Here is a 14,252-nt window from a genome sequence, read left to right as displayed (position 1 = left end):
AAATAAGAAAACACAAACACTGATAGTCATTAGAAGATATTCATTAAAGCAGGAGACAGGAGGTAGACGGCAGACGGTATCTAGGGGGGCAGCATCCAAACCCCGTTTTCTGACACTGCATTAAGAATGTATGACGGAGATTTTCATATAATGTGCCGTATCACAAAGTGACAGGTTTTCCAATTGTCCAATAATGATCTATTTGCCAATTCAATACGACTGAAGAAGAGTCGGCAGGCGGGTGCAAAAATATTAATAAAACATTGAATGGAGGGATTGTGACAGTTCCATTTCAATCCCGCCTTTGCCTTTCTAGTGAAGACTCTTAGAAGACGTGCGCAATTGGGGTAAACCAGCACTTGGACGGCTGCCTGAGTTTGTATGCACATTGCATTTTTTTGTTCTCTTTATCTGACACTAGACGCCTACGATGCACTACTTTCACAAGCAAAGCAAACGTCTTCTTGCATCTGCTCTCCTGTTTGTTAAGATAGTTTATATTCACGCTGGCTGCTAAACATTCTGTCTACGGTTAATTAGTTAATGCCATCAGGGCTAAATATAAATACAGGACACAAATGCGACCCTCTTAAGTGCAAATTTAAAATACAGGAAAGTGAGTTGGGGGTGTTTGTGTGTCTTTATGATGGCTATTATCAAGACTTTTGCAAAATGTGTGATCATCTAATTGGATACAAAATAAGAACTCAGTCTGTAGGGAAATAAAAAGACGTGGCGTGTTCACTTTAAACTTTTTTTTTTTAACTTTATTAGGCAGGTTTGAAATAAAAGAAGCATTGTGACAGGAACTGATGCTGCTGGCAAGGAAAGAAAAAAAAAGGCAGCATCCAAAATATAAAAAAAACAAAAAAATCATTGTCGTGATCATCATCATTATATATCAAACCAAAGCAAAAAGAAAAAAAAAAAGTCAAATAAGAATAAAAATACACCTCCATTGTAAGAAGCAAAAGTGATCTTTTTTTTTTCATAAATAAGAAAACCCTGTCAAACAGCTGATGAGCAACTAGCAAAAAAAAAAAAAAAAGTACTGATAACCATTTCAAATATTTATCAATACTGGATTTACAAATAAAATAACAACAGTTGGCAGGTTTTTTTTCTTCTTTTACACGACTTTAAATGTTATTGTCTTGCAGCAACTAAAACTGAAATTCTGCTACACAGAAGAGATAAAAACGAGATTTTTTTTTAAAATTTTTTTTTGTCAGCATTTCTGTTAATCACACAAAAGTTAAAAACATGAGCTCAACACAACCAAACACCAACCAGGAACTAACAGTGATGGCTCCGTTCACGTTCTGCAGGTCTTCACTCCTGCACGTCGACGAGCCAACATCGACATTATGGTCAGAAAAGGAAATAAAAGTATGTGTGTTGGGGGTGTGGGGGTGGGGTGGGGACAGGCATTCTGAGGCAATAATTTTTCTGCACCGCCACCTGAAATTTTTTTACATCTCATTTTATCTCACAGCGTTTTCGTTTCTGTCTCTATGCTCTGGATCTCTCACCTGGCTCTTTTCCATTTAATGATTTGCAGGACACATATTGTGTATTCGGTTTGAGATTGAACCTTATTGGGGGGGGGAAAAAAAAAAAAACACACCAGTGAGCACAGATTTAATGCAAGAATGAAAGTGTGAAATACTCCTCTGAAATCCAGCTGCACAGGGCTGTTAAAATTCACGAGAAGGACGCGAACACTGAGATAGTCACACGCGCACACACACACTCAGCTGCTCACATCATGAATGTGGTACATTCTAACATACACTCGCTCTCATACAATAACATACATGTACTGTTAACAAAAAAAAAAAAAAAACAGTTTTAGCCGAACTTCCAATCGCCAATTTGATCCCATAAAAGTAATATTTACAATCACACTGTGACAGCCTGGTAGACCTCAACAAGTCTTTAATATTTAAACACACACACACAAAAAAAGGAGGAAAAAAAAAAAAAGGGGGTTTTCTTTCTCTTCCCTTTTCAAGATTTGCGGTTGATTCTTTCGGCCCGTAAGCGAAGCTACCATAACATCAAGGCCTACGCTGAACATACTAGGAGTTAATATTTGTTTACATTACAGGGCCCATCACTGTTTGGCAAAAACGAGAAATAAAATCAAATTTAAAAGTTGAATAAAAAAAAATAGTAACAACGACAATTAAAGTCAAATATTTTTTGCAAGCAAGAAATAAATAAGACAGCTTCAACAATTAAAAAAAAAAAAAACATAGTAAAGAAGAAAAAAAAATGACAGAAATGGAGATAGTATATTTATTTGTTTCTTTTAGTTCTACTTAAAGCTGGATGGGGTCCCTGAGGGGACTTTTTGATGGCGACACAAGAGGAGCTCTATAGCCTGACCTGCATATCAGATGGGACTTATAGACACGTCTCAGGAGGAGGAAGGGATGCATCATAAGTGCTTCGTAAATTTAAACAGCAAGGGGACTGCTAACACAATGAGTGGTGCAGACAGTAGTCATCTAGTCCAAAAAATGGTCACAAAATCTATGAACCGAGAAAAATATTTTTTACTTTGAGAACGAAAAAAATGTTGGTGACAGTTTTGGAGAAGCATGAAACTGTATGTGAATATTACACTGGATCTAAACGTGTGCATCATAAAGGGGGCTGGGACAGGGAGGGGGTGTGGGGTGGTTGTGAGAGTAGACTCCTTGGTGTCGTGTTTGTCAGCAGAGTAAAATCTTCAGTTTCAGGTGAGGTAGAGGGGCTTGTCCCTGCCTATCATGCTGCCGCTGTAAGATACGAAAAACAAAGGCAAAAGAAGTAGAACAATAAATTAGACGCTAAAGGTTCAGAAAGACAAACAATATCAAGCACAACATCAAAACATTTAAATATCAAATGTATATGATCAGTCATAAAAAAGGTTTATTTCCTGGTTGTCTCGGGTTCATTTGTCTTGGTTTCTTGCCTGCTAATAAAATAATTATTGTGAACTTGAACTGAACTGCAGGCTGTAAAAATTATATCCTAAAATGTTAATGATCAGCTTTTTGTGTTTTTGTGTGTATTTTTGTGATTCCTTCAAATGCCATGAACTACAAGTTCCAGGGGTTATTGACTTATCGCAGTAAATTCAGACTATAATTGTTTTCCCTATGAAAAGGTAGTAATGTCCCAATAAGTGTTACATAAATTTATAAATTGTTGCATACTGTAATTTCCACCGTACATTTCGCACCGCCCTGTAAGTCGCGTCAGTCCAAATATGTCTAATAAACTGGAAAAATCCATAAATACGTTGCTTCTCCATATACTTCGCATCTATTATGCATCACCGCTTATGCAGCACCGCTGATGCATCACGTTTGTCACACGTCACCGCTGACAACTCGGAAATGTGGGCTGATGTGTCAAAAATCGATATGCTGCCAAATAGCGGCCACAGGAGCGTGCACGGGAAAACTTTAACAAGAACTGAATAAGATTAACACTTAAAAACTATTATTTGTTTGTTCAAAAATATAGTAAAGGTGTGGCTCAGGCTAACTTTTTCTTAATAAATGCACTTCAATGGCCAAATCAGCAGCACTTCAAAAGCTGATAGGCGGAAACATGAACATGCAGAGGGCGACTCGGTCCATTTCTTCGAAATTTAACAAGATAACCACCTAAAACAATTATTTGTTAGCTCAACTTTATAGTAAAGGTGTGTCTCTGTTAAACTTTTACTTAAGAAATGCACTTTGATGGTCAAATCAAATGTATTTCGCTGGGGCGGCACAGTGAAAAGAAGCTGATGTGGTTGCTCCAGGCAGATGACGATGGCAAGCTAAGGCAAGTCGATTGTGGCATTAATAGCCACTTTTACCTATTGCATGATACAGCGGCATGCCTTACTACTCAACTGCCATCTGTGGCTGAAAATGGTAGTGTTCAAATTTTTTCAGAATGTCAGAATGAATGGTAACGGTCATATCTCAGCCAAAACTTGGTTTTAAAATATGGAAAAAAATCCATAAATATGCCACTTTGGCCTATAAGTTATAAGGCATGCAAATTATGCAAAAAAAACACGACCTATATGGCAAAAAATACTGTATTTTTTTCTAAGGGCGTTTTTGGTTTAAGACTTGGATTAGACTGTATCTATCAGAAACACCACCAGAAACCCTCAAATCAAAGAAATGTATTTTGTGAGTCAACAGATCAGACAACAGACACATTGTGAAGGTAGTTAGGACAGACTAAACCAAATGCTAAAACACGATTAAAATAACCTGTCCACACCAACCTGCAGTGGTTGCCACACTCCCGATTGCAGTATTCACCATCCCACTCATGGGTCGGAGCCACTCCAGCTCCCGGACCGGGGCCAGGGGCTCCTGGAGACTGGGATCCCCCGATGCTCTTCTGGTACTCTGACTGAAGGTGGGAAAAACCCTAAAACAAAGAAACACATCCAGAGAATTAAACCATCTGTAAGAAGCAAATTTATCATCCATGCTTCAGTTTGTTTCTGTACCTGCTGCCCTGGAGGAGGGGAGTGGAGAGAGGCCTGAAGCCCCATCTGGTGGGAGATGATTGGCTGGGACTGGACCTGCTGCATGCGGATAGGCTGGTTGAGGAGCGAGCTCTGGTGCAGGGAGAGCTGCTGGTGGGGGTGAAGCGGTGGGCTGATCTGAAAGGAGGAAGGTGGAGAGGCACTAATGCTGGGCAGCATTGGTGATTGGCTGAGCGTCTGCGACAGAGTGTGGCGGGGGGCGTGTCCTGCGTAGCTCTGCAGGTCAGTGAGAGGGAAGGGCCCGGGGCCCAGGTATGGTGATGACGGCTGGGGGGGAGGTGGCACACTGTACAGGGGCGTGTTGGCTGTCATCATATGTGGAGAAGCCTGACTCGTTTGGGCAGTTTTTGTGTCCACTGGCTCATTATACGTCTGGAAGAGTGACAAAACCATCAAAAATAGTTCCACTAGTCAGACTTGTGCACGTATTTTAGAGTCAATTCTAATTCACAGATTTAAGATCTGTGTTCATTCTGTCTAGACATTTGGGGCATTTCAGTCAGATCGAACTTCAGTTATAATGCAATTTTTCACCTTGTTTTAAACTTTTCTGAAAACTTTTGCAATTTTGTCTGACTTTACTTGTGAATCCATGATTCTAGAAAGGTCTCCTCATGACAACAATACATAGTGACATCAAGTTCAAAAACTCCTGTGTCAAAACACCAGAAATAATAACCGTTTAGCATCTATTTTATCTAGTCTGTAACCACACTTTTCTATTCACCCACCCTTCTTTGCATGACAAAATGCAAAGGTGGCTTGGTCAGTTGCAGGACCTCTTGTGACCTGCACAACTATAGATGTGCGTGAATTTATCTTCAAATGCATGCCTTAATTAATAGTATCAATATAATGCAGAAGTTGCTTTTAAGGCATTGTCGACAAAACTACAAAGCAACTCCCTCACCCCAAATAAGCACAGATTTATTTAAAATGATTTTTTCCATTGAGCTGTTTTTCATTTAAGGATTTGTTTACTTGTAAATTTTTGTTCAATCATTTCAACAATTAAAACAAATGGACTTCATGCGGGCAAGCAAAAGTTAAACTTTTTTTTTTAACAATTAATGACAGTTTATATATTTATGTTTCATTAAAATGTGACAATCTATTTTGATATGGAAATATGACATACTCATGACTAAATCTATACCATTCTACTAAAGAGCTAAAGTGTCTTAAGCCCTGTGGCTTATTATCTTTAATTATTTTTTTAACCCCACACAGCCACCTCAGCACTCACATGTATGCATCTCTTCTTCAAGTTTTCCTGTTTCACTTTCTTCCAAAGGTGTAAGTATGAAATATTTCTAGTGTTTCTCATTAGCTGTCAGACTGGCTGAGGTGATGTGTGGGTTCTGCTATTTAGTAATGGCTCACATCCATCCAGCTGAATCCCTGAAATAATCAATGGGACAGGATGAGGGGATGGATAAGGCAGAGGGACAGGCACATTTGCAGGGTCAAGTGGAAAATGAAATACTGAAGAAATGAGGTGAAGGAAGAAGAGGAGAGTGACATGATAGGTCTCAAGACTTATTTTTTAAAGTGGGAATTGAGCAGAGGTGTGGGACTACTTCTTATTGTCATCAATTTAAGAGGATTAGAATAAAATAAAATAGGTACATTTTAGCTCATTCTCTTTACATTTATGACGTTTTGGGATATAAATGAACACAGAAGATGAGCTAATAGCACATAGATTGCAATCAAGCTTTTAATCTCCCCCCCCCCCCCCCCCCCAACCCCCCAACAAACTAACAAGTGTTACAAAACAAAAGGGCAACAGGTGCACACTGAGGATGCAAATCCTTCAAATGAACCTCCAATTACCTCCAATTCCACCCACTCCAATTCACTCTAAAAGACGCCTTCATTGGTGATTTAAAACTGAAAGTCATTTTGAAGGATGAGGCTCAGTTCTGCTGCTGAATGTGAGTGAAAGAAGGTCTGCAGGTTTATTTTTGTCACTCAGATTTTTGACTAGCAGCATATGGCATCAATCAAGCCTCTGTATAGGACGCCTTGAATGTCTAATCGCACCAGAAACAAGAGATGAGAATGGTCTTTTGAGTTGAAAGTACGCCACAGTGAAGAGGCTGATGAATTAACTATGCACGCCTTAATCAAGGTGCTTGTTTTCCGTCCATGAGCATGAGAGGAAGCGCGGCGTCGCGTTCAAGGGAGGAGGGATGGAGGGCGAGGGGGAGGAGCTTGGCATATGCTAATGCAATTTAGAGTTGAATATGATGAACAATGTAGAGAGACAGAAATGAAACGCTGCACACCCACAGAATGAAGCAGCCCTGGTACATTTGCAACTATTGTCAAAGCCTCACAGACATTTGAAGTGTGGTTTGCTCAGCTTTTTGGGCTTTTTAAACAAATATTGACAGATGAATGTTAATACTCTGGGCATCAAAGAGAGAGCAGTGAATGTGAGCAAACCTCAGCCAGCACATTAGTGGCCCACCAGGGAAGAACGAAGCACCAGGAGGACAGCAAATGACAGGTAATGTCCACTCCTGCTTTTACTTGTGCACACAGATGAGCACTATTACTTTTCATTTCTCCCCAGGATACAAATTGGGTGTGTTTGAGGCCTAATTTAGTCTGTTCTCTTAAGAGCACATACATATTGTTTCTCATTCACACACACACACACAAACACACACACACATATATATATATAGAAATGAAAAGATATATATATATATATATATATATATATATATATGCATAAATATATACATTTAGTATGCGTGCATGCTAAAAACCCTTTGTGCAGTTTGTAGCTCTTTTCCTTGAAATGAAAACGAGAGGAATTCTGTCTAATTTATCATCCCATATATTGCTGCTGACCCATGTATATCAAAGATGTGACCCCTGCTGTTACCTTGGAAACCAGACTGGCTCTGTAGGCGGCCAAAGCTTTCAGGTACTCCTTCTTAGCAGCCTCTGTTTTCCTCTTGTAGCTCTGCAGGAGCAAACACAACAACAACAACGATGTTTGATTACAAGCTGATGCCAAAGGCTAGAATGAGACTGTCTTCCACAGCAACTGATGCGGATGAGATTTGTGGAATCGCAGAGGTGATGACAAACAGTTCACACACATTTGCTTCACAATTATCAGGTCAATGAGACTTGGACATTTGCATGATGTTGATGCGTTCAAATCCTTTGCTTTTTAGAAAGTCCAATTCAAAGCAAAATGAAATGTCAAGAGAGACTGTGCACAACTTGAAAATAAATGTTCAGGTAAACAACGACTGAGACCCTGTTTGTCACTTTGTGTACTGCTTTCCAGTCTTCTCCTCCATTAAGGCTGTTGCTCATCTCTTAATCAGAGCTGATGTCCCAGCAAATCATTCAGACGCGAAGGAAAAAGAAATAAAAGAAGTCAAAACAGCGTGAGCAAGAAAAGGCAATCTCTAGCCTTCTGAATGAACCTCAAATCATGCGTGGAGACAGGGAATTCAAGTTAATGTCATCACATGTCACTCACAGGCTCCATATAGCCACCACTGACTTTCTGATGCAGCAAAAGCAACTTAAGTCCACCTCCATAAATAAAAAAACTAAAAAAATAAAAGAAAGACTCAGATCTCTGCTCATCTCCGGGCATTTTAATATGAAGGAAAGTGTGCGCTTGTGTGAGTGAATGAAGTCTGTAATTACTGATCCTCCATGAGATACTGTCTGTGGCGACATACGCAGGGTCACTTCTTTCAAAAAGGTGGAGTAGAATAACCATTAAGCATTCATGTGCTGCCAAATGCACATAATCTGTCAGCCACGAACACATAGTCAATAAACAAACAAACACATAGGACAGCAAAGAAACTGGGTTGAAGGCGGATACAATCTCTTGCTCAAACAAATGTTTGCTTTCTTACTCATCTCCATTTGCAATATTATTATGATAATTTATTATTATATCATATTATCATGTGATCAGGGCCACCTGCATCATGAAGGACCCCACTCACCCAGCACATACACATTTTGCCCCACTCCCCTCAGGAAGGAGGTTAAGGAGCATTAAGTCTAGAACCACTGGACTGAGGAACAGCTTCTACCCTGAGCCTGTTGTTTTAATGCTGCTAGTGCTTGGTGAATTTTTAGTTGTTTTTCTTAGTTCATATCTCAGATCTTATTCCTGTTTTTCTTTGACACACATTGTAATGCTTTTGTTGGATGTAACCCTGCACACAATTTTGTTCCACCACATGTACCACATGTGGTGCGAACGACAAATAAAGATCCTTGAATCCTTGAACCATTTTCATCTAATACATTCTGATATTTTGAAACAAAACAATAAAGGGAAACAAGAAACTTTAAATTTGTGACGATTTTTCAAAAAAGAACAGCAAAAATGTTTTCCCGTCACCTCTTAAACCCTCACATGTGAATAACCCAAACTACTCCAAGCAGCTTTAATTCCCAATTAACTTAACACAGCTAATGAGTCGAGCAATAGTAGATACTTTTAAATAAATTACCATGCCTAAGGATGTCTAATTATTTCAAAGTGAGTGAATCCATTAGCGGTTAAAGGCTGCAGGTCAGTCTGAATTAAAAATAACAAAGCTGAGAGGGAGAGAGCATATGCCTCCATCGTAATCCTGACACAGAGGTGTCCCGTCTGAATTAGCCCCTAATTGTACCTTAATGAATTGTCCTTGTTTGATAACCGCTTAATTACAGGAGACAATAACCCCGCACCCTGCTGCCACTGAAGGGAGTGATTACCCTGCATGCCCGAACGATAAGGGGATAAGAAGGAGGAGGAGGTGAGGAAAGAAATTGGGAAGCAGAGATGGAGGAGAAATGGCAGACGGGAAAAATAAGGAGAATTTAAAACACTATAATGCATATGAATAACAAAAAATCAGAAAAATAAACGAGGGGGAAAAATGGCAACATCAATTTAAATCTGAGTTTAATTCCTGGGTGCTGTTTAAATTAAGTGACGGGTTTCTACTTTTATAACATTTTTTTAGTTGTTGTTTTATCTCTGACCTTTCACTGGTACACAAATCCAAAACACCGACTCATTTAAATAAAGCTAAGGTTTCTCCTCCCTCCCAAACCCATTAGCACTTTTCTGTCGTGCCGCCGTTAAAACTGAAAATTGATCTTAATCTCGAATAACAAAAAAAAAAAAAACAACAACTGGAAAACAAAACAAAACAAACAAAAAACGTTATTTTGTGTTTCTGGAGCAGCTTTCACACATATAGTCACCTTGAGGAAGAACACGGGACTAAAAAAGCATTGATGTTACAATATAAAGTGCATGCTTTTGGAAACAATAATAATAATGAAAAAATGCTGTGATTTAATAATAAAAAAATAAAATGTGAACACAAGAATGAGTTTAAAAAACAGACTTTGTTCTGCTGAGCTCAAGGACAGCTTTTGAGACACAAAACAACACAAGAAATGTGTGTGTGAGTGTGTGTTAGGGAGGGTGTGGGGCGTTACTGATACGCAACAACAACAACAACAAAAAAAAACATCACGAGCAGAAAACAAATCAAAGTGGTGAAACTTCTGATCGTTTCTTCTAATACAAAATGAAGTAAAATAATAAAAAAAAGGCTTTCTTCTGTGCATTCATGTGAGTTATTTTTTTTTATTTTTGCTGCATGGTATGTTCAAGGAGGGCTACAGGTAATTGGAAACAGCAGCCAGGATCTAGTTAAAACAAAGCTGTGTGTAGGAGAAAGGTTGTGTTTACATTCAGGTTTTTCTGCAAGGCTCCAGAGGGTCTGACGGCGACGTTACAGAACACATCTCAACCGTTCTGCAGCCGTGATGTGACAGAAAAACACAGAGAACTCCAGGAGCTCAGAATTAAATCTGTGTGGATACAGTAAAGCTTTAAATTCAACATAAATGCATTTCCAACTACCATTACTGGGGAAAAGGCACACGTTTTAAAGTTTACAGCACGGTAAAAAGCAAAGGCAGCTATTTTAATGACTCTGATCAGTATTAATATGCACTAACTGAATTGGTTCTTTTCTGTAACTACACTGTTGTCACGTTTATCCATTTGTTGTGTAGTAATAAATGTCAGTGCTAGTTTGTAGTAATAATTAGAGTAATCACAACGGTTACTGCCTAGACCGAGTGCTACGTTTCATTCCACAATGAATCATTTACCTCAAGTTAATTATGTGTCCTGTGAGGTGGCACGTTTGATTAAACACATGAATGCACAATTAAATTAAAAGAAAAATAGCTGCGGATGGGAAAGCAAAATGAGAGGATTTTATTAGCCCTCTTTCTGTTTTCAGGTTCAACCGTGAGGGATGGATGGATGGATTTTTGATGAGTGAGCAAAAACAAACCAAAAAAAATGGAAAAAGTAAAATAAAAGGCTTAAAAGAATTCAGGACACAAAGGGTTAAGAAACGCAAACAATAACATTTCTGGAGCAGATGTCCTTGAGGGAAAACCAAGGACAAGGCAATTGCTAATCTTGTATTCCCAGCATGATCAAATCACCAGGCAACAGATATAAATAAAAGGACAGGAAATGAGGAATTCACATTCAAGGGTGTCAGTGGCGAAATGAAGATTCATGGTGAAGAGCCTCGGCCAAGGCAGCAAAAATTAACTGCAAATAAAAGGGACAGCCGGCCTCTAAAGTCCAGCGTATAAAGTAGGTTTGGTGGGAGAAAAAGACACATGCTGGATGGGGTCTGGTAGATGGTGGCTGTGCGGAGAATGGCTGCACTTTGTCATGGAGACAGGTGCTTTTATTTGACACCCAATAGGCTGTGCCCTGACTGGATATTCTAAAAATATGAGTCCGTGCATGATCGTCAGACTGTCTCGTTCTCCCTTCATTTCACACCATCATTTGTTACCACAAACACACGGGAACCTATTTGACTCGGATGGCCTGGAATGTGTTCAGATGTGATTGAAACTGGGCTTCACTGTGGAATCAGTAAGCTGCAGTAAATGCGAAGGTGCTTTTAAATGCACAGGTTGGGCTAAAATCAAATCAAATCAATTTCAGTTAATTATAACCACACTATTGATGACCAACAAAAAAAAAAAGATACAGCTGTGACGCTCTAAATCTCTAACATGTTTAAAACATCATCCTAGAAAAGTTATAAGAATGTTAGTGTTATGATTGAAATATTCTTTCTGTCTTATTTAGTTGCAAAAATTTGAAAATGAATGTAATAATCGAACTCAAATGTTCCACAAATTCAGATTTTATGAAATATTTATAACCCATTGTAATGATTTTTGTGTAAGAAAGAAAGCATGAAACTTAATTCAGCTCATTTCTGTTGGTATGAATCAAATCATGTTCGTTGTAGAGCAATTGTCTGCACCAAGTCAATAAAATATATTTTAAGTGCATCAAATGTGATTTAAAGTCTTAAAAATAAAAACAGAATTCCAAATGCCTAGTCCTACAATAAGAAAAAAAAAAGTTTTTACTGACGTTCCCTGACTTAACTGAATGCATGTGATATATGTTTCAGAATGTGTACACAAACAGTGATAATATATCTTCTTCCACCTGCGTAATTTTGCTAAAATTAGAAACATCTTATCTAAAAGTGATGCAGAAAAACTGGTTCGTGCATTTGTCACATCTAGACTGAACTATTGCAGTGGTTTATTATCTGGGTGTTCAAATACTTCTTTAAAAAGTCTTCAGTTGATCCAAAATGCCGCTGCCAGAGTCTTAACTGGAGTTAGTGGGAGATATCATATCTCTCCAGTTTTAGCTTCTCTCCACTGGCTCCCTGTCAAATTCAGAATTTTATTCAAAATCTTACTTCTAACCTACAAAGCCCTCAACAACCCAGCTCCATCTTATAGTTGAGATCTTATTGCTCCGTATTTTCCTAGCAGAGCACTTCGCTCTCTAACTGCAGGCATACTTGAGGTTCCTAGAGTTTCCAAAAGCAGAATGGTAGGAGGATCTTTCAGTTATCAGGCTCCTCTCTTGTGGAACCAACATCCAGTTTCTGTCCATGAGGCTGACACATTGTCCCGTTTTAAGTTATTCCTTTCCACTGTCACCTTCATGCTTGCTCAAGATGAGAGTTCTGTGATGGAGTTAAATTCAAAGCAGTCTGCTCCTCAAATAAAGTGTTATGATTTTTATATATGAATGTTTCTGTTCAGTGCCCTGAGATGACTTCTATTGTGATTTGGTGTTATTTAAATAATAATAATTGCATTGATCTGAATACCTGTTTTTGCTCCTCCCCCAGGCCGTCCCACATGGAAGCGACGATTTTTGATACGTCTCCGAAGGTGGCGTTGGGGTTTTGTCCTTTGATGTGTGCCTGGGTGTCTCTGAAGAACAAGGCGTAGGCTGACACAGGCTTAGTGGGCTCATTAGGATCCTTCTTCTTCTTCTTTTTTTGGGGTTTGGGCTTGGGCTTCATCATCTCTGAAGATGGCCGCTTCTCACCTGTCATCTGGAAGACGATCATAGCAAAGAAAACAACAAAACAGCTTATTGACACTGAAACTACAGCTACCAATTCCACACACACTAAAATTAAACTCACACATACAATGAATAATTGCTTCTCTAATGATTGTGTACAATGCTGGGTCCAGGTGATGCATGTAAACTTCATTAATTTGACTCCTTTCTTTAATAACCAATGTTCTAAATATTGCAGCAATGTTTCACTGATAATCACGTTTTCACAGCTGGTATTGAAAGGAGCCATTTTTATCCCCCGCAACACTTTTTCAAAAAAAAAAAAAAAAAAAAAAAATCTTGCACTAGTTGAATTTATCATACCTTTTCAAATCTTTATTTTGCAGTTGCTCAGCAAGTAATAAATTCTGACTTTTCATGCCAGGGGTGAAAGGACTTTTGAATTGCTTGATGTATCTTCCTTGGCTTTGATGTGGTCTCCGAATGAATTGGAGAGAGCAAATGGAATTACTTACTGATAGGAGAGATCGTAATCGTTTTTATTCACATACACCATGAGAAGCCTGGCAGATATGTATAGGCAGGGAAATGTATTTTTTAAACTAAAGGATCCTCCTTTACTCATACTGTATCAGTGAAAATAGCAGCTAAATACATGGATGATTCTGAAACACTAAGGAAACGGAAGATGTAATAGCATACTTATATAGACTTTGATAGAAATGGAGCATGTGCATGGAGATAATGAGTTGTTGGCCATTTCTTAGAGATTTTATCATTAATAAAATAAAATCTATACATGATCCTTAATTTAAAAAAGGACTAATTTAAAGGAGCCAGATGGACCAACCAATGACAGAGATGGTTAGGACTGGCAAGAACGGCAAAGCTTTTGATCATCCAACCTAAACCATTCCTACGTTTCTGAATGAAGTACCATATTTTCTGGCGGATAAGTCCCATCAGTCAACAAAAGCATCATGAAGAGGAAAAAATTAATAAATAATAAGTTGCTTTGGCATATAAGTCACATTTATTATGCATCATGGCTGACCCGTTGCGTTTATTATGTGTTTATTTAATGGTCAAAACAGCTTCCTTTTGCCTGGGTGGCATGGCACCATCCATCCATCCATCCATCCATCCATCCATCCATCCATCCATCCATCCATCCATCCATCCATCCATCCATCCATCCATCCATCCATCCGTCCGTCCATCCATCCATCCATCCATCCATCCATC

General features: G+C 38.7%; 1 protein-coding gene across 1 annotated transcript in view; it reads right to left on the bottom strand.

The window, feature by feature from the left end:
- Window positions 1–2,312: 2,312 nt before the first annotated feature.
- LOC119411852 (TOX high mobility group box family member 2) overlaps window positions 2,313–14,252 on the bottom strand; it is a gene marked incomplete in the record, with an annotated part of 120,445 nt that continues 108,505 nt past the window's right edge. The window contains 5 exon segments of the mRNA XM_037678801.1: window positions 2,313–2,786; window positions 4,289–4,437; window positions 4,520–4,930; window positions 7,458–7,538; window positions 12,805–13,035. Of these exon segments, the coding sequence (XP_037534729.1) occupies window positions 2,744–2,786; window positions 4,289–4,437; window positions 4,520–4,930; window positions 7,458–7,538; window positions 12,805–13,035 (915 nt within the window).

This window comes from Nematolebias whitei, chromosome 7 (genome assembly GCF_014905685.2).
Source record: "Nematolebias whitei isolate Nwh7 chromosome 7, NemWhi1, whole genome shotgun sequence".
NCBI lineage: Eukaryota > Metazoa > Chordata > Actinopteri > Cyprinodontiformes > Rivulidae > Nematolebias > Nematolebias whitei.
Note: the sequence above shows the minus strand (reverse complement) of the source record. Positions and strands in the feature narration are given on the sequence as shown.